Source organism: Oncorhynchus mykiss, chromosome 28 (assembly GCF_057628025.1).
Source record: "Oncorhynchus mykiss isolate SJ-2025 chromosome 28, ASM5762802v1, whole genome shotgun sequence".
Lineage (NCBI taxonomy): Eukaryota > Metazoa > Chordata > Actinopteri > Salmoniformes > Salmonidae > Oncorhynchus > Oncorhynchus mykiss.
Genome location: NC_143049.1, coordinates 35,630,091 through 35,648,223, shown reverse-complemented (window position 1 = coordinate 35,648,223; position 18,133 = coordinate 35,630,091). Strand labels below are relative to the sequence as shown.

At 41.4% G+C, this 18,133-nt stretch overlaps 1 protein-coding gene across 4 annotated transcripts in view; it reads left to right on the top strand.

The window, feature by feature from the left end:
* Positions 1-18,133, top strand: part of LOC110509071 (ATP-dependent zinc metalloprotease YME1L1) — a 36,748-nt gene that overhangs the window by 10,098 nt on the left and 8,517 nt on the right. For 2 of the 4 annotated variants that reach the window (XM_036966439.2, XM_090225209.1), the window contains exons 2-15: positions 377-505; positions 4,391-4,571; positions 6,396-6,494; positions 6,856-6,962; positions 7,196-7,346; positions 7,702-7,785; positions 8,350-8,502; positions 8,997-9,149; positions 9,350-9,482; positions 9,907-9,969; positions 10,146-10,258; positions 10,659-10,814; positions 11,696-11,847; positions 16,595-16,721. In XM_036966439.2, coding sequence (XP_036822334.2) covers positions 377-505; positions 4,391-4,571; positions 6,396-6,494; positions 6,856-6,962; positions 7,196-7,346; positions 7,702-7,785; positions 8,350-8,502; positions 8,997-9,149; positions 9,350-9,482; positions 9,907-9,969; positions 10,146-10,258; positions 10,659-10,814; positions 11,696-11,847; positions 16,595-16,721 — 1,801 coding nt within the window. Of the gene's footprint in view, positions 1-376; positions 506-4,390; positions 4,572-6,395; positions 6,495-6,855; positions 6,963-7,195; positions 7,347-7,701; positions 7,786-8,328; positions 8,503-8,996; positions 9,150-9,349; positions 9,483-9,906; positions 9,970-10,145; positions 10,259-10,658; positions 10,815-11,695; positions 11,848-16,594; positions 16,722-18,133 lie in introns of all 4 variants that reach the window. The other 2 variants (XM_036966438.2, XM_090225208.1) reach the window with 1 other exon arrangement.

Here is an 18,133-nt window from a genome sequence, read left to right as displayed (position 1 = left end):
GTAATGATACCTTAATAGGAAATGACTTAAGTGAAAGTCACCCATAAAAATACTACTTGAGAAGTCTAAAATGAGTTGGTTTTAAATATACTTTAGTATCAAAAGTAAAAGTATACATCATTTCAAATTCCTTATATGAAGCAAACCAGAAGGCACCATTTTCAAAAAAAATGTTTTTAAATTTACGTATAGTCGGGGTACATTCCAACACTTTGACGTAATTTAGAAATGAAGCATTAGTGTTTACTGGTTATACTTTGGGAGAGTCCACATTGTGCATGACTGTGTGTTGTGGGACACAGTTTAAAAGGGTTTCATACTAAACAGCAATTAGCGTGTGTGCGCTGATGTATTCCTGTTGTGTGTTGCCTGGCAGGTCACTGTCCCCCTGAGTCACCTGATCAATGCTGTCCAATACCTGAAGACTGCAGTGGGCAGCAGCAATGCCGCTGCTAAACCTCAGCATAGAGAGCATGCCTTGGAACAGGACTCGCAGAACACAGAGGTAAATGCACATGCACACGGGCTACAGCTTGCAGATCTGCAAAGCAGCTGGCAATACTGTTCTGTCCAACTGTCATGGGCAGCCTAGCTATATGGAAAACAAGGGGTTTCTGTATCCATAAGTGGCCATATACAGTGCTTTCGGGAAGTATTCAGACCTCTTGACTTTCCCACATTTTGTTACATTACAGCCTTTTTCTAAAATGGATAAAATATATTTTTTTCCCTCAATCGACACACAATACCCCAAAATGACGAATCGAAGCAGGTTTTTAGACGTTTTTGCTAATTTATTACAAATTTAAAAAAACAGAAATGCCTTATTTACATAAGTATTCAGATCCTTTGCTATGAGACTCGAAATTGAGCTCAGGTGCATCCTTGAGTTGTTTCTACAACTTGGAGTCCACCAGGAGTCCAATTCAATTGATTGGACATGATTTGGAAAGGCACACACCTGTCTATATATATATATATATAATGTCCTACAGTTGACAGTGCATGTCAGAGCAAAAACCAAGCCATGAGGTCAAAGGAATTTTCCGTAGAGCTCCAAGACAGGATTGTGTCGAGGCACAGATCTAGGGAAGGGTACCCCAACATTTCTGCAGCATTGAATGTCCCCAAGAACACCGTGACCTCCATCAATCTTAAATGGAAGAGATTTGGAACCACCAAGACTCTAACAAGAACCGGCCGGCCGGCCAAACTGAGCAATCGGGGGAGAAGGGCCTTGGTTGGGGAGGTGATCAAGAACCTGATGGTCACTCTGACAGAGCTCAAGAGTTCCTCTGGTGGAGTGCTGCAGAGATGGTTGTCCTTTTGGAAGGTTCTCCCATCTCCACAATCAGGCCTTTATGGTAGAGTGACCAGATGGAATCCACACCTCAGTAAAAGGCACATGACAGCCCCCTTGGAGTTTGCCAAAAAGGCACCTAAAGACTCTCAGACGATGAGAAACAAGATTCTCTGGTCTGATGAAACCAAGATTGAACTCTTTGGCCTGAATGCCAAGCGTCACATCTGGAGGAAACCTGGCACCATCCCTACAGTGAAGCTTGGTGGTGGCAGCATCATGCTGTGGGGATATTTTTCAGGGACTGGGATGATCATAATCGAGGGAAAGATGAATGGAGCAAAGTACAGAGATCCTTGATGCAAACCTGCTCTAGAGCGCTCAAACTTGGACGAAGGAACCTCCCCAAATACAGGTGTGCCAAGCTTGTAGCGTCATACCTAAGAAGACTTGAGGCTGTAATCGCTGCCGAAGGTGCTTTAACAAGGTACTGAGTGACGGGTCTGAGTACTTACATAGATGTGATATTTCAGTGTTTTTATTTGTAGTAAATTTGCAAAAATTTCTAAACCTGTTTTTGCTTTGTCATTATGGTGTATTGTGTGTAGATTGAGGGAGGGGGGGGTGATTTAATCCATTTTAGAATAAGGCTGTAACGTAACAAAATGTGTTAAAAATCAAGGGGTCAGAATGCAGAATGCATGTCTGTAACCTTTAACCTAACCTATATACCTAACCTGTAACTGTAACCTTTAACCTAACCTATATACCTAACCTGTAACTGTAACCTTTAACCTAACCTATATACCTAACCTGTAACTGTAACCTTTAACCTAACCTATATACCTAACCTGTAACTGTAACCTTTAACCTAACCTATATACCTAACCTGTAACTGTAACCTTTAACCTAACCTATATACCTAACCTGTAACTGTAACCTTTAACCTAACCTATATACCTAACCTGTAACTGTAACCTTTAACCTAACCTATATACCTAACCTGTAACTGTAACCTTTAACCTAACCTATATACCTAACCTGTAACTGTAACCTTTAACCTAACCTATATACCTAACCTGTAACTGTAACCTTTAACCTAACCTATATACCTAACCTGTAACTGTAACCTTTAACCTAACCTATATACCTAACCTGTAACTGTAACCTTTAACCTAACCTATATACCTAACCTGTAACTGTAACCTTTAACCTAACCTATATACCTAACCTGTAACTGTAACCTTTAACCTAACCTATATACCTAACCTGTAACTGTAACCTTTAACCTAACCTATATACCTAACCTGTAACTGTAACCTTTAACCTAACCTATATACCTAACCTGTAACTGTAACCTTTAACCTAACCTATATACCTAACCTGTAACTGTAACCTTTAACCTAACCTATATACCTAACCTGTAACTGTAACCTTTAACCTAACCTATATACCTAACCTGTAACTGTAACCTTTAACCTAACCTATATACCTAACCTGTAACTGTAACCTTTAACCTAACCTATATACCTAACCTGTAACTGTAACCTTTAACCTAACCTATATACCTAACCTGTAACTAACCTTTAACCTAACCTATATACCTAACCTGTAACTGTAACCTTTAACCTAACCTATATACCTAACCTGTAACTGTAACCTTTAACCTAACCTATATACCTAACCTGTAACTAACCTTTAACCTAACCTATATACCTAACCTGTAACTGTAACCTTTAACCTAACCTATATACCTAACCTGTAACTCTAACCTATATACCTAACCTGTAACTAACCTTTAACCTAACCTATATACCTAACCTGTAACTGTAACCTTTAACCTAACCTATATACCTAACCTGTAACTGTAACCTTTAACCTAACCTATATACCTAACCTGTAACTGTAACCTTTAACCTAACCTATATACCTAACCTGTAACTGTAACCTTTAACCTAACCTATATACCTAACCTGTAACTGTAACCTTTAACCTAACCTATATACCTAACCTGTAACTGTAACCTTTAACCTAACCTATATACCTAACCTGTAACTGTAACCTTTAACCTAACCTATATACCTAACCTGTAACTGTAACCTTTAACCTAACCTATATACCTAACCTGTAACTAACCTTTAACCTAACCTATATACCTAACCTGTAACTGTAACCTTTAACCTAACCTATATACCTAACCTGTAACTGTAACCTTTAACCTAACCTATATACCTAACCTGTAACTGTAACCTTTAACCTAACCTATATACCTAACCTGTAACTGTAACCTTTAACCTAACCTATATACCTAACCTGTAACTGTAACCTTTAACCTAACCTATATACCTAACCTGTAACTGTAACCTTTAACCTAACCTATATACCTAACCTGTAACTAACCTTTAACCTAACCTATATACCTAACCTGTAACTGTAACCTTTAACCTAACCTATATACCTAACCTGTAACTGTAACCTTTAACCTAACCTATATACCTAACCTGTAACTGTAACCTTTAACCTAACCTATATACCTAACCTGTAACTGTAACCTTTTGAAATGTTTGAATCCTTTTAAAATGTACTATAATTTGTGGATTCAAATAAAGCATTTTAAAGTGTGTTCTGTGTGTGTACCTGTACTTTATATATATATATATATATATATATATATATATATATATATATATATATATGTACTGTACTGTACTGGTATCCTTTTGTATATAGCCAAGTTTTTATTTTATTTAACTTGGCAGGTCGGTTAAGAACAAATTCTTATTTTCAATGACAGCCTAAGAACAGTGGGTTTAACTGCCTTGTTCAGGGGCAGAACGACAGATTTTTACCTTGTCAACTCGGGTATTCGATCTTGCAACCTTTCGGTTACTAGTCCAACACTAACCACTAGGTGTGTGTGTGTGTGTAGCCAAGTTATCATGTGGATTTATTCCTTGTTATTCTTTTTCTATTTCAAAAAAAAATCTCTCTACATCGTTTTGAAAGGACTCATAAGTAAACATTTCACTGTTAGTCTACACCTGTTGTTTATGAAGAATGTGACAAATAACATTTGATTTGTATGCGTAGCCCACGTGGACCCTGAGGGACCTGGGCCTGTCTGACCTGGGCGTGGGGCAGCTGGACGAGCTAATAAGCGCTATGTTACCACGTCTGAGTCAACAGGGGGCGCTGTCCTCATCCAGCCCCAGCCAACAGGCCTGGGGGACCTCTCACCTCTCCTCACATTCCTTCTTCCACAACAAGCATGGTGAGGCAAAGGACACATCTACAGTTGAAGTCGGAAGTTTACATACACTTTGGTTGGAGTCATTAAATCTTTTTTTTTTTTCTTCAACCACTCCGCAAATTTCTTGTTAACAAACTATAGTTTTGGGAAGTTGGTTAGGACATCTACTTTGTGCATAACACAAGTCATTTTTCCAACAATTGTTTACAGACAGATTATGTCACTTATAATTCACTGTATCATAATTCCAGTGGGTCAGAAGTTTACATACACTAAGTTGACTGTGCTTTTAAACAGCTTGGAAAATTCCAGAAAATTATGTCATGGCTTTAGAAGCTTCTGATAGGCTAATTGACATCATTTGAGTCAATTGGAGGTGTACCTGTGGATGTATTTCAAGGCCTACCTTCAAACTCAGTGCCTCTTTGCTTGACATGTGAAAATCAAAAGAAATCAGTCAAGATCTCAGAAAAAAAATTGTAGACCTCCACAAGTCTGGTTCATCCTTGGGAGCAATTTCCAAACGCCTGAAGGTACCATGTTCATCTGTACAAACAATAGTACGCAAGTATAAACACCATGGGACCACGCAGCTGTCCTACCGCTCAGGAAGGAGACGCTTCTGGGAAGAATCCCAGAACAACAGCAAAGGACCTTGTGAAGATGCTGGAGGAAATGGGTACAAAAGTATCTATATCCAAAGTTAAACGAGTCCTATATCGACATAACCTGAAAGGCCGCTCAGCCTTTGCTGCAGGAGGGACTGGTGCACTTCACAAAATAGATGGCATCATGAGGTTGGAAAATGATGTGGATATATTGAAGCAACATCTCACGACATCAAGTTAAAGCTTGGTCGCAAATGGTTCTTCCAAATGGACAATGACCCCAAGCATACTTCCAAAGTTGTGACAAAATGGCTTAAGGACAACAAAGTCAAGGTATTGGAGTGGCCCTCACAAAGCCCTGACCTCATCCTATAGAAAAGTTGTGGGCAGAACTGAAAAAGCGTGTGCGAGCAAGGAGGCCTATAAACCTGACTCAGTTACATCAGCTCTGTCAGGAGGAATGGGCCAAAATTCACCCAACTTATTGTGGGAAGCTTGTGGAAGGCTACCCAAAACGTTTGACCCAAGTTAAACAATGTAAAGGCAATGCTACCAAATACTAATTGAGTGTATGTAAACTTCTGACCCACTGGGAATGTGATGAAATAAATAAATGCTGAAATAAATCCCTCTGCTATTATTCTGACATTTCAAATTTTTTTTAAAATAAAGTGGTGATCCTAACTGACCTAAAGACATGGCATTTTTACTAGGATTAAATGTCAGGAATTGTGAAAAACTGAGTTTAAATGTATTTGGCTAAGGTGTATGTAAACTTCCGACTTCCACTGTATATAGATAATGACTATAGTAACCCTACTGCTGGTTAGTGAGTAGTAACCCTACTGCTGGTTGATGTGTTTCCCAAAAACTAAATTAATCTTGTACAAATGATGAGCTTCAAGCTAAACATGATCTTTTTGTTTTTGGGAAACTCACCCGGTAATTGAACAATTAACTGTAACCCGATTTTAAGATTTATCTGAGTTTAAATCGCCTTTTGTGTAGGGCCCATATCAAAGGGTGTGTGGGGGGTTGACTGCATGTTATTGCAGTATAGAATACATATGATTCGCTTATGATAAGTGCTTTTTTTGTGTTTGATTGATGTCTATTATATAATTAATTTAGTATCATATTTCTATGAATGAGTTGATTTTTGAGACAGAATCACTAATTAAATCCTAACTATTGGGTGGAATATGCACATCCAACCCTCCTTCCGTTGTCCTTGTAGGGTTCTCTGGTGGTAAAATGGGCACCTCCTACCCTGTTTTCTGCAAACAGATCCCTTCCCCTCTTCAGGCAGTTTGTACAGAGCTCTGCTATTGGCCAGGTAATCAAAGATAATTTTATTATATCATTTTGTAATTAAGTGACTAATAAATATCCAGCAAAAATCTCAGCGCAGTTCTCCTGCAAATGCAAGTCAATGTCAACAGTGGCATATGCTTGTGACATCCATTTTAAATGGGAGCCTATTCTACCGTTGCTTTTGGTCTATTTCAGAGGAAGAGTTTGTTCAATGAAATGGAGGGCATGGTGTTTGTCTGCTGTTTTGACAATCACTCACCCATATTTGAGTGCGATCATGAACACCTAAACTGCATTCATATTTACCAAACATCTTTCTACTTAGAAATGTGTAGTTTTGATTTTAAATGTGTTGAACATACAGTATGTGTACTTGTTTCCAGTGTGGATCCAGAACAGAGGCTTTAAAACTCTAGGGAAACACAAGCGACTGCAGGCAGGCTTTGAGCGTCCCATGGAATCAGATGGCTTTACACCCTCCTTTATGAAGGTGAGACCACTGGTTTGTCTGTACTCTGTCATTCTCTGGAGAGAGTACCTGGGTCTTGTTCATTAGGCCACACCATAGAAAAATGTTTGAAAATGTTTTACAATGGAAAATGGGGGGGGGGGGGTGTATTTTTACATCTTACTTGACAAAGATGAATGTTATCTCTCAGATGTTTTCCTACTGAACATGCTCCTGGTTTTATTGTAAACATATCTGACTGTTGTCTCATGCAGGGCCTCCTGATGCGTGATAAGGGGATGGAGGTGGAAACCTTGGACAAGCTTATGAAGAACAAGAATATTCCTGATGGGCAGCAAGATTCTTTCAAGACCGGGTTTGCTGAGGGCTTCCTGAAATCCCAAGCTCTGACACAGCGCACACAAGGCAAGTGTACACTATACTACACTACAAGACCAGGGTCATGCTCAGTAAGACACATGGCGAAACGGAAAACCAAAACGGGTGTTCTTAATGGAACAGCTCAGGTAGTACCTCCTTCGTTTCACAACATTGTCTAATGTTTCTACTGCCTACTAAACATTACCTAGGTGTACGTTATCTTCCAGAAAAATGAAAGTCACCAGCTCTACTCTTCTTGCAGTGAGCATTAAATGACCACGGTTTCAGCTTGCAGGACCCGAAGACTCACTGCAACAAGAGATGCACGCCCGCCTTTCATATTTTTTTTTTCTCCCTCGTATTGAATGAACGTGGATTGAAACTCTCATCTTCTCTGCAGACTCTCTGAGGAGGACGAGGCTGGTCCTGCTGGTCCTGCTGCTCCTGGGACTCTACGGCCTCTCCAAGACGCCCTTCCTATCGGGTAAAGGCTCCTTTTCATTTTGTCCATCTCTCTAATCAAGCTTGAAGTCCTTCGCTCTAGCATGCAGCTTGGCGTGTACTTTTTTTTAAAGCCGCAATCTGTAGCTCGCATTTTAGTCAAACTTCAATCTTCGCTGCAGAGGGTTGGGCCAGGAGAAACGTAACCAGTGTTAAATTCATACACAGTCCATGAGTGACCAGTTTTTGAAGCTGTATATTGTCTGTTTTAAAGTAACATTCTTTATAAGTCAATGGGTAGCCTATGTAATTCATTCATTCAAATGACAGTTGAACAGCATCCCAGATTGAGCCTTTACCTCTTTGCTGATGCGTTCAGAATTTACACACAAAAGCATGTCTAGCAAGTTTGAGTAATCAAGATAACTTGATGATAATATAGTTTTTTTTTTTTGTTTACCGAATGCTTCTTAAAGACGGTGATTTGTTGCCAAACTAAAATAAATCTAACCATAGCTAAGAACGCTTTTGCAGTGTGATTTCCGAGCAGTGTGATTTCGAACCTTAATCTAACCGTTCTGGACAGTACGATTCCGAACCACATCAGGCCTGGACTCAGCGGTGGACCCTGTCCACATGAAGAACGTGACATTTGAGCACGTCAAAGGGGTGGAGGAGGCCAAGAACGAGCTGCAGGAGGTGGTGGAGTTCCTCCGGAGCCCAGAGAAGTTCACCGTCCTCGGAGGGAAACTGCCGAGAGGTGCAGTAGACCGTCAAGCTCTTTTTATGGCCTTTAGTTGATCAGGGTTGTGTTCATTAGGCACCAAATAGAACAAAAAGACTGACTGGAACAAGAAGGACTACGTGGATTTGTCCAGTAAGAAACGTTCATTTTTGTTTTCTGTTGCAAAACGTTTATAAAAAATGTAACCGTTTTTGTGCTCTAATGAACACAACCCAGGTGTAGACTGAACAATTCTGAATTAAATAAGTTGTTTAGGCAGAAACACAATCTTCCCCTTATGGAAGATGAAAATGGTGCCATTAACTTTGTTGCCTCTTTAATTGGCTATTTCTTACAGTTAGTTACATATCTTATTATTTACTTCCACATTGAATTTCAATCTAATATTTTAGAGTCAATATTCATAAAAAACTTCTACTTTGTTAGGTGAATATTGTATTACTGTATATTACCTATTACAGTTGTTCTTATCACTCTCGCTCTCTCTACATCTGTCTGTGTGTGTGCAGGGATCTTGCTGGTTGGCCCTCCTGGTACTGGGAAGACTCTGTTGGCCAGAGCTGTGGCTGGAGAAGCCAACGTACCATTTTATTATGCCTCTGGCTCTGAGTTTGATGAGATGTTTGTGGGGGTTGGAGCCAGTCGCATCAGGAACCTCTTCAGTGAGTCCCATCTCCTCTTCAAGTCTCCACTCATTCCTGGCTTCCAACCCTGAACCTAATATTGTAATTTTCACTGTCTTTTAAATAATTTTTTTTTAACCCAAACCTGGTCACTACTACGATGGATTTGTCATAATTGTTCAACCGTATATCTGAGGCCCTAGACTTCAACCCACCCTCTCTATACGTTACATCTGCAGAGGAAGCCAAAGCAAACACGCCGTGCGTGATCTTCATTGACGAGTTGGACAGCGTCGGAGGAAAGAGGATCGAGTCTCCCATGCACCCCTACTCCAGACAGACCATCAACCAGCTACTGGCTGAGATGGACGGGTATGTTTTCCAACAGGTTCTTCTGGGTTGTGTTCGGTGAGGAGAAACATTTTATAAAACAAAGCCAAATCAAGGATCTACGTGAGGTTGTCCAACAAGAACACCGTTTTTTTTTTTTTTTTAAGTTGCAAAATGTTTCCCGTACAAAACACGACCCTACTTTCTGTGTGGAGAAACGTGACATCCCAGTGGGCACAGATGTCATTTCAACGTCTAGTTCAACAACAAATGTCAGTCATTGGATTTTAGGTTAAATGTTGGAAGAAAAAAATCCCAGAATTCCTGTTGACTTTATGCAAATCCAATCAGTTTTTTTTTTTTTATGATGTGGAAACAACGTAGATTCAATCAATCAGTTTCCCCCCCCCCCCCAGTAGGATGGATACACCGACTTCCCTGAACGTGTCACAATTGTCGCCCGCAGGTTCAAACCAAACGAAGGGGTCATTATCATTGGAGCGACAAACTTCCCAGAGGCTTTGGATAAGTATGTTAAGCTTTATTCATCTCATACTAATGTTGCTCAATGAAATGTCTGTCTTTTAAAATAAAATGTTTTTTTACAGGGTTTCATTAGTTGTCATGAGTACATATTGACTTGCCATGTTAAAACTAACCTAAAGTCAGTGAAACTCTGTCACTCCCTCCCCTCCCCTCCCTTAGCGCTCTGATTCGACCGGGACGTTTCGACATGCAGGTCACCGTTCCCAAGCCAGATGTGAAGGGGCGCACAGAGATCCTCAACTGGTACCTTAGGAAGATTAAAGTAGACCCTGGTACGTGAGCAACATACATGTGTGACCTATGTTGATCATAGCTTGAGTCTATTGCTGATGAGTAATAGCTTCACACAAGTGAATCTGCTGGGCTAAATGCTAATGGATACTTGCAAATAAACTATGGCTATATGAGAATCTACAGTGGCAACATGCTAATGGCTGTATGCTAATAGACTATGGCTACTTGCTAATGGATACATGCTAATAGCTACATGCTAATGGCTGCATACTTGTAGACAATGGCTATATGAGAATCTGCAGTGGCAACATGCTAATCGCTGCATGTTAATAGCCTATGGCTACATACTACAAGAGAAGAACGTGCTAGTAAGACACACCATAGTTGACCTAGCTTAGCTGTACCTATTCCTGCTAAGGACCTGGCTTCCTCATGCAGATGTGGAGGCTGGGATCATCGCCAGGGGAACAGTGGGCTTCTCCGGGGCCGACCTGGAGAACCTGGTCAACCAAGCGGCTCTGAAGGCGGCGGTGGACGGCAAAGACATGGTGACCCTCAAAGAGCTGGAGTTCGCCAAGGACAAGATCCTCATGGGTGAGCTCTGCTGTAGGAATGGGGACGAAATAGATACATACCCCTGTATCACAAATCATGCCCTAGCCCCAACCTCCTAGCCACCTGTTTAGATCTGAGAGGGTTAGATGGGCTACCACCCTATTGCTTACACCCATCTTGCTCTCTGATAGGCCAAGTGGAATTGCCACCATATTGCTTATACCTGAGCCTCGTATACCCAGACTTGAGTTCGGAGTCCAGGTAGAAACTAGTGACGCCTTGCCACTATCAAACCAATAAAATATTTAATATGGGTGGAGTTCCAAAGAGACATTTCAACAACGACAACAATCTGACTTGCAACAAGCTAGCATGCATACGATGCAGAACGAATGCTGCATAAACCCGAGACGCAAGGAAATGCCTCTCCCGAGGAGAAACATAATTTCTAGTTATAGACAATCAAATGCCAGTGCTGAATGCCACAGGCTCTCTGACCGCTCTCATTCAAACAAAACAAAAATCCCTCCCAAGTTTTCTGAGCAAGAAATGTATACATATAAAAAATATTAAAAAAAATTTGGGAGGGGGGGCATAAAAGACTGTTAAAAACACCAGAAAATCATCTCCCAAGTATTCCCACGCATTATAGAGAGATGTGATCGTATACAAATGTAAGCAAGGTTTGAAATGATTATGGTTTAGTCAAATATTATATCTGTTTGGGCTTCTTGCCATCAATTTGCAGTTAATTTAAAATAACGTTCCCGGCCCACCGTCAATCCACTCAAGAAAAAAACCGTCACACTGCTGAATCTAGTTGATAATACGTAAGGGGTTAGGAGTTTATTTGGGATTCGGGGATCTTTGAGCAGGTTTTGGAAATCAACTCTTCTTTCGGTCTCGCTTACCTCCCACAGGCCCAGAGAGGAGGAGTGTGGAGATAGATAAAAAGAACAAGGAGATCACAGCGTACCACGAGTCTGGCCACGCTATCGTGGCGTACTACACCAAGGATGCCATGCCCATCAACAAGGCCACCATCATGCCCAGAGGACCTACTCTAGGTCATGTAAGTAGGACTGGAAATAGGGACATTTTAAAATCTATAGAAAACAAGACGGGAAGGGAGGGCTACAGACCAGTAGCACTTCACTGTACTGTTTACACCGTGTCCTGTGCACTGAGGTTATTATAGACACACACTCACATCTCCCATCCTCTCACCTCACTGTTTTCCCTCAATCCCAACAGGCTGTTGTGACTTGGATTTAATAGGAATAGCACAGAGACAGGTGCAAAGAACATGGTTGAAGGAAACCCACGTCACCCATGTCTATACCAACCCAATGCTTTTTTACTTTAGTAGTACATACCTGTAAGAAGAATCAAGTTAGCGAGCTGATTTGTTGTCAGCTACTGATGGTGATACACAAGCTAGGCCTATTTTAAACATTGCCGTCTCTTGACTCTATTTACCTGCCACAGTAGCTTGGAAATCAATGAAGTGTAAAACCTTAGATTGCTGATGCTAATGCTATCTATGTATTGGCCATTGAGAGGCTTTGAATACTTTCAGGATTAAAAAAAATAAGATTTATCATTTAAATTTTGTTTTTCTAACATAATATAATTTAAATGTATACATTAAGGTATAATATAATGTGTCAGAATTAATTTAGACATTAATAAATTATTTTTTACATATATAAACCCTGGATGGCTTTATACACATCATTGTTGAAAACGCCCCAAAAGCTTGAAAACCCGATTCATGCTTTTTTTCATTATTTTATTTGAGATTCTTATACCACATTCTATGTTACAGCCTAAATTAAAAAATCATTACATTTATATATACAGTGCCTTGCGAAAGTATTCGGCCCCCTTGAACTTTGCGACCTTTTGCCACATTTCAGGCTTAAAACATAAAGATATAAAACTGTATTTTTTTGTGAAGAATCAACAAGTGGGACACAATCATGAAGTGGAACGACATTTATTGGATATTTCAAACTTTTTTAACAAATCAAAAACTGAAAAATTGGGCGTGCAAAATTATTCAGCCCCCTTAAGTTAATACTTTGTAGCGCCACCTTTTGCTGCGATTACAGCTGTAAGTCGCTTGGGGTATGTCTCTATCAGTTTTGCACATCGAGAGACTGACATTTTTTCCCATTCCTCCTTGCAAAACAGCTCGAGCTCAGTGAGGTTGGATGGAGAGCATTTGTGAACAGCAGTTTTCAGTTCTTTCCACAGATTCTCGATTGGATTCAGGTCTGGACTTTGACTTGGCCATTCTAACACCTGGATATGTTTATTTTTTAACCATTCCATTGTAGATTTTGCTTTATGTTTTGGATCATTGTCTTGTTGGAAGACAAATCTCCGTCCCAGTCTCAGGTCTTTTGCAGACTCCATCAGGTTTTCTTCCAGAATGGTCCTGTATTTGGCTCCATCCATCTTCCCATCATTTTTAACCATCTTCCCTGTCCCTGCTGACGAAAAGCAGGCCCAAACCATGATGCTGCCACCATCATGTATGACAGTGGGGATGGTGTGTTCAGCCGTGTTGCTTTTACGCCAAACATAACGTTTTGCATTGTTGCCAAAAAGTTCAATTTTGGTTTCATCTGACCAGAGCACCTTCATCCACATGTTTGGTGTCTCCCAGGTGGCTTGTGGCAAACTTTAAACGACACTTTTTATGGATATCTTTAAGAAATGGCTTTCTTCTTGCCACTCTTCCATAAAGGCCAGATTTGTGCAATATACGACTGATTGTTGTCCTATGGACAGAGTCTCCCACCTCAGCTGTAGATCTCTGCAGTTCATCCAGAGTGATCATGGGCCTCTTGGCTGCATCTCTGATCAGTCTTCTCCTTGTATGAGCTGAAAGTTTAGAGGGACGGCCAGGTCTTGGTAGATTTGCAGTGGTCTGATACTCCTTCCATTTCAATATTATCGCTTGCACAGTGCTCCTTGGGATGTTTAAAGCTTGGGAAATCTTTTTGTATCCAAATCCGACTTTACAACAGTATCTCGGACCTGCCTGGTGTGTTCCTTGTTCTTCATGATGCTCTCTGCGCTTTTAACGGACCTCTGAGACTATCACAGTGCAGGTGCATTTATACGGAGAGTTGATTACACACAGGTGGATTGTATTTATCATCATTAGTCATTTAGGTCAACATTGGATCATTCAGAGATCCTCACTGAACTTCTGGAGAGAGTTTGCTGCACTGAAAGTAAAGGGGCTGAATAATTTTGCACGCCCAATTTTTCAGTTTTTGATTTGTTAAAAAAGTTTGAAATATCCAATAAATGTCGTTCCACTTCATGATTGTGTCCCACTTGTTGTTGATTCTTCACAAAAAAATACAGTTTTATATCTTTATGTTTGAAGCCTGAAATGTGGCAAAAGGTCGCAAAGTTCAAGGGGGCCGAATACTTTCGCAAGGCACTGTATTTTCTCAAGCATCTGCACACAATACCAAAACATGTTTTTTTTTTAGATTTTTTTTTGCAAATTTATTGAATGTAATACAAAAATATCAAATTTACATAAGTACTGAGTCACTTTGTAGAAGCACCTTTGGTGAATACAACTTTACGTCATCTGGGGGTATGTCTGTATCGGCTTTGAGTCGTCTGGGGGTATGTCTATCAGCTTTGAGTCGTCTGGGGGTATTTCTGTATCGGCTTTGAGTCGTCTGGGGGTATGTCTGTATCAGCTTCACACATCTGGATTTGGGGATTTTCTCTCACTCTTCCTTGCGGATTTTTCTCAAGCTCTGTTAAGTTAGATGGGAAGTCTCAGTGAACAGCAAAATCTTCAAGTCTTTCCACAGCTTTTCAATGGGATTCATGTCTGGGCTTCTGTTGGGTCACACAAGGAATTTTACATTCTTGTTCTGAAGCCATTCCAGCATTGCTTTGGCTGTATGCTTGGGGTCATCGTCCTGTTGAAATATAAATCTTCAACCCAGTCTAATGTCGTTTGCACTCTGAAGCAGGTTCTCATCAATGATTTACCTGTATTTGGCTTCATTCATTGTTCCCTCCATCCTTACCAGTCTCCCAGTCCCTGGTGCTAAAAAGCATCCATGTAGCATGATGCTGCCACCACCATGCTTCACAGTAGGGATGGTGACGACGGGTGATGAGCTGTGCCTGGTTTTCTCCAGACTGAATGCTTTGCATTCAGGGCAAATACTTACATTTTTGTGTCATCAGACCACAATATTTTGTCTAATGATCTGTCTTTCACGTGACTTTTTGCAAACTCCAGGCATGCTGTCATGTGCCTTTTTCTCAGGAGTGCCTTTTTCTCCGGAGTGACTTCTATCTGGCCACTCTCCCATAATGTCCAGATTGGTGAAGTGTTGTAGAGACTGTTGTTCTTCTAGCAGGTTCTCCCATCTCAGCCAAGGAACTCTGTAGTTCTGTCAGTGGTCATTGGGTTCTCAGTCATCTCCCTGACCAAGGTCCTTCTTGCCCGGCTGCTCAGTTTAGTCGGGCGGACAGCTCTAGGTGGAGTCTGGGTAGTTCCATATTTTTTTTTCTCAATTTCCCAATGATGGAGACCACAGTGCTCCTGAAACTTTAAACACTCAAGCAATTGTTTTATACCCTTCCCTCATCACAATTATATTTTGCCGATCTATGGACAGTTCCTTGGACTTCATGGTATAGCTTCTGCTCTGACATGCACTGTCAACTGTGGGACCTTTCACTGAGTGTACAAAACATTAAACACCTATTTCCATGACAGACTGACCAGGTGAATCCTGGTAAAAGCTATGATCCCTTATTGATGTCACCTGTTAAATCCACTTCACTGTAGATAAAGGGGAGGAGACAGGTGAAATAATAATTTAAGCTTTGACATGGATTGTGTATGTGTGCCATTCAGAGGGTGTTTGGGGAAGACAATATTTAAGTGCCATTGAACGAGGTATGGTAGTAGGTGCCAGGCGCACAGGTTCAAGTGTGTCGAGAACTACAACGCTCCTATGTTCATGCTCAACAGTTTCCAGTGTGAATCAAGAACAGTCCACCACCCAAAGGACATCCAGCCAACTTGACACAACTGTGGGAAGCGTTGAGTCAACATGGGCCAGCATCCCTGTGGAATACTTTCAACACCTTGTAGAGTCCACGCCACAAAGAATTGTGGCTGTTCTGAGGGTAAAATGGGGTGCAACTCAATATTAGGAAGTTGTTCTTTAATGTTTTGTACATTCAGTGTATATAGACAGGTGTTTTTCTTTCTAAATCATGTCCTAACAATTGAATTGGCCACAGGTGGAATCCAATCAAGTTGTAGTGTAATCTGAAGGATGATCAAAGTGAAATTGGATGCACATGAACTCAATTTGGAGTGTCATGGCAAAAGGGTGTAAATACTTACGTAGATATTTATTTCATTTGCAATAAATTTGCCAAGATTTGTAAAAACATGTTTTCAATTAGTCATTTTGGGGTATTGTGTGGGGGGAGGGGGTCTATTTAATCATGTTTTAATTCTGGCTGCCTGTAACGCAGAAAAATGTGGAATAAGTCGAGGGGTATTTATACTTTCTGAAGGAGCTGTAGGTTATCTGGACCTCCATGTGTTTTAGGAATCCATTCCACTGAGCCAATACCACAAGGCCTCATTTCGATATAATGAAAAGTGCCTTAGTCCTCCTGTGGTTTTGTCTGGCAAATTTTAAATAGTTTTTTTAAATGATTTTCTGAAAACATTAAGTGTGAAATGGTTGGTTCCATTTTCAGCCAGGCCTCACTCCCCCCCCCCCCCCCCCCCTGTCTTCCAGGTGTCCATGCTCCCAGATGATGACCGCTGGAGCGAGACGCGTGCTCAGCTGCTGGCCCAGATGGACGTCAGCATGGGAGGCCGCGTGGCAGAGGAGATCATATTTGGCAATGAGTTCATCACCACTGGTATGCAGGGGGATGTAGGGCGTAGGAGGGTAATTTGACTACAGAATTACAGTATACACCTTGTGCGGTACTGTATGTAGTGTAACAACAATATTCCTCAAACGTCTCAAGGTGTGTAATGCTGTGTAATGCTGTCATCCAAATATATAATATTCAATCTAAATGTTGGGAATTTATGTTTTTGAGGGTATGATATGGTAATTTATCTGTTATTCAAACTGACTTGCGGAATTGCGGAGATTAACAGTGACATCAAATCAAATTTATTTTATATAGCCCTTCGTACATCAGCTGATACATCAAAGTGCTGTACAGAAACCCAGCCTAAAACCCCAAACAGCAAGCAATGCAGGTGTAGAAGCACGGTGGCTAGGAAAAACTCCCTAGAAAGGCCAAAACCTAGGAAGAAACCTAGAGCGGAACCAGGCTATGAGGGGTGGCCAGTCCTCTTCTGGCTGTGTCGGGTGGAGATTATAACAGAACATGGCCAAGATGTTCAAATGTTCATAAATGACCAGCATCGTCAAATAATAATAATCACAGGCAGAACAGTTGAAACTGGAGCAGCAGCACGGCCAAGTGGACTGGGGACAGCAAGAAGATATCATGCCAGGTAGTCCTGAGGCATGGTCCTAGGCCTCAGGTCCTCCGAGAGAGAGAGAATTAGAGAGAGCATACTTAAATTCACACAGGACACCGGATAAGACAGGAGAAGTACTCCAGATATAACAAACTGACCATAGCCCCCCGACACATAAATACTGGAGGCTGAGACAGGAGGGGTCAGGAGACACTGTGGCCCCATCCGATGATACCCCCGGACAGGGCCAAACAGGAAGGATCTAACCCCACCCACTTTGCCAAAGCACAGCCCCCACACCACTAGAGGGATATCTTCAACCACCAACTTACCATCTTGAGACAAGGCCGAGTATAGACCACAAAGATCTCCGCCACGGCACAACCCAAAGGGGGGCTCCAACCCAGACAGTCAGTCAGTCAGTCATGTCAGTGACTCAACCCACTCAAGTACACCTCCTAGGGACGGCATGAAAGAGCACCAGTAAGCCAATGACTCAGCCCCTGTAATAGGGTTAGAGGCAGAGAATCCCAGTGGAAAGAGGGGAACCGGCCAGGCAGAGACAGCAAGGGCGGTTCGTTGCTCCAGTGCCTTTCCGTTCACCTTCACACTCCTGGGCCAGACTACACTCAATCATATGACCTACTGAAGAGGAGTCTTCAGTAAAGACTTAAAGGTTGAGACCGAGTTTGCGTCTCTCACATGGGTAGGCAGACCATTCCATAAAAATGGAGCTCTATAGGAGAAAGCCCTGCCTCCAGCTGTTTGCTTAGAAATTCTAGGGACAATTAGGAGGCCTGCGTCTTGTGACCGTAGCATACGTGTAGGTATG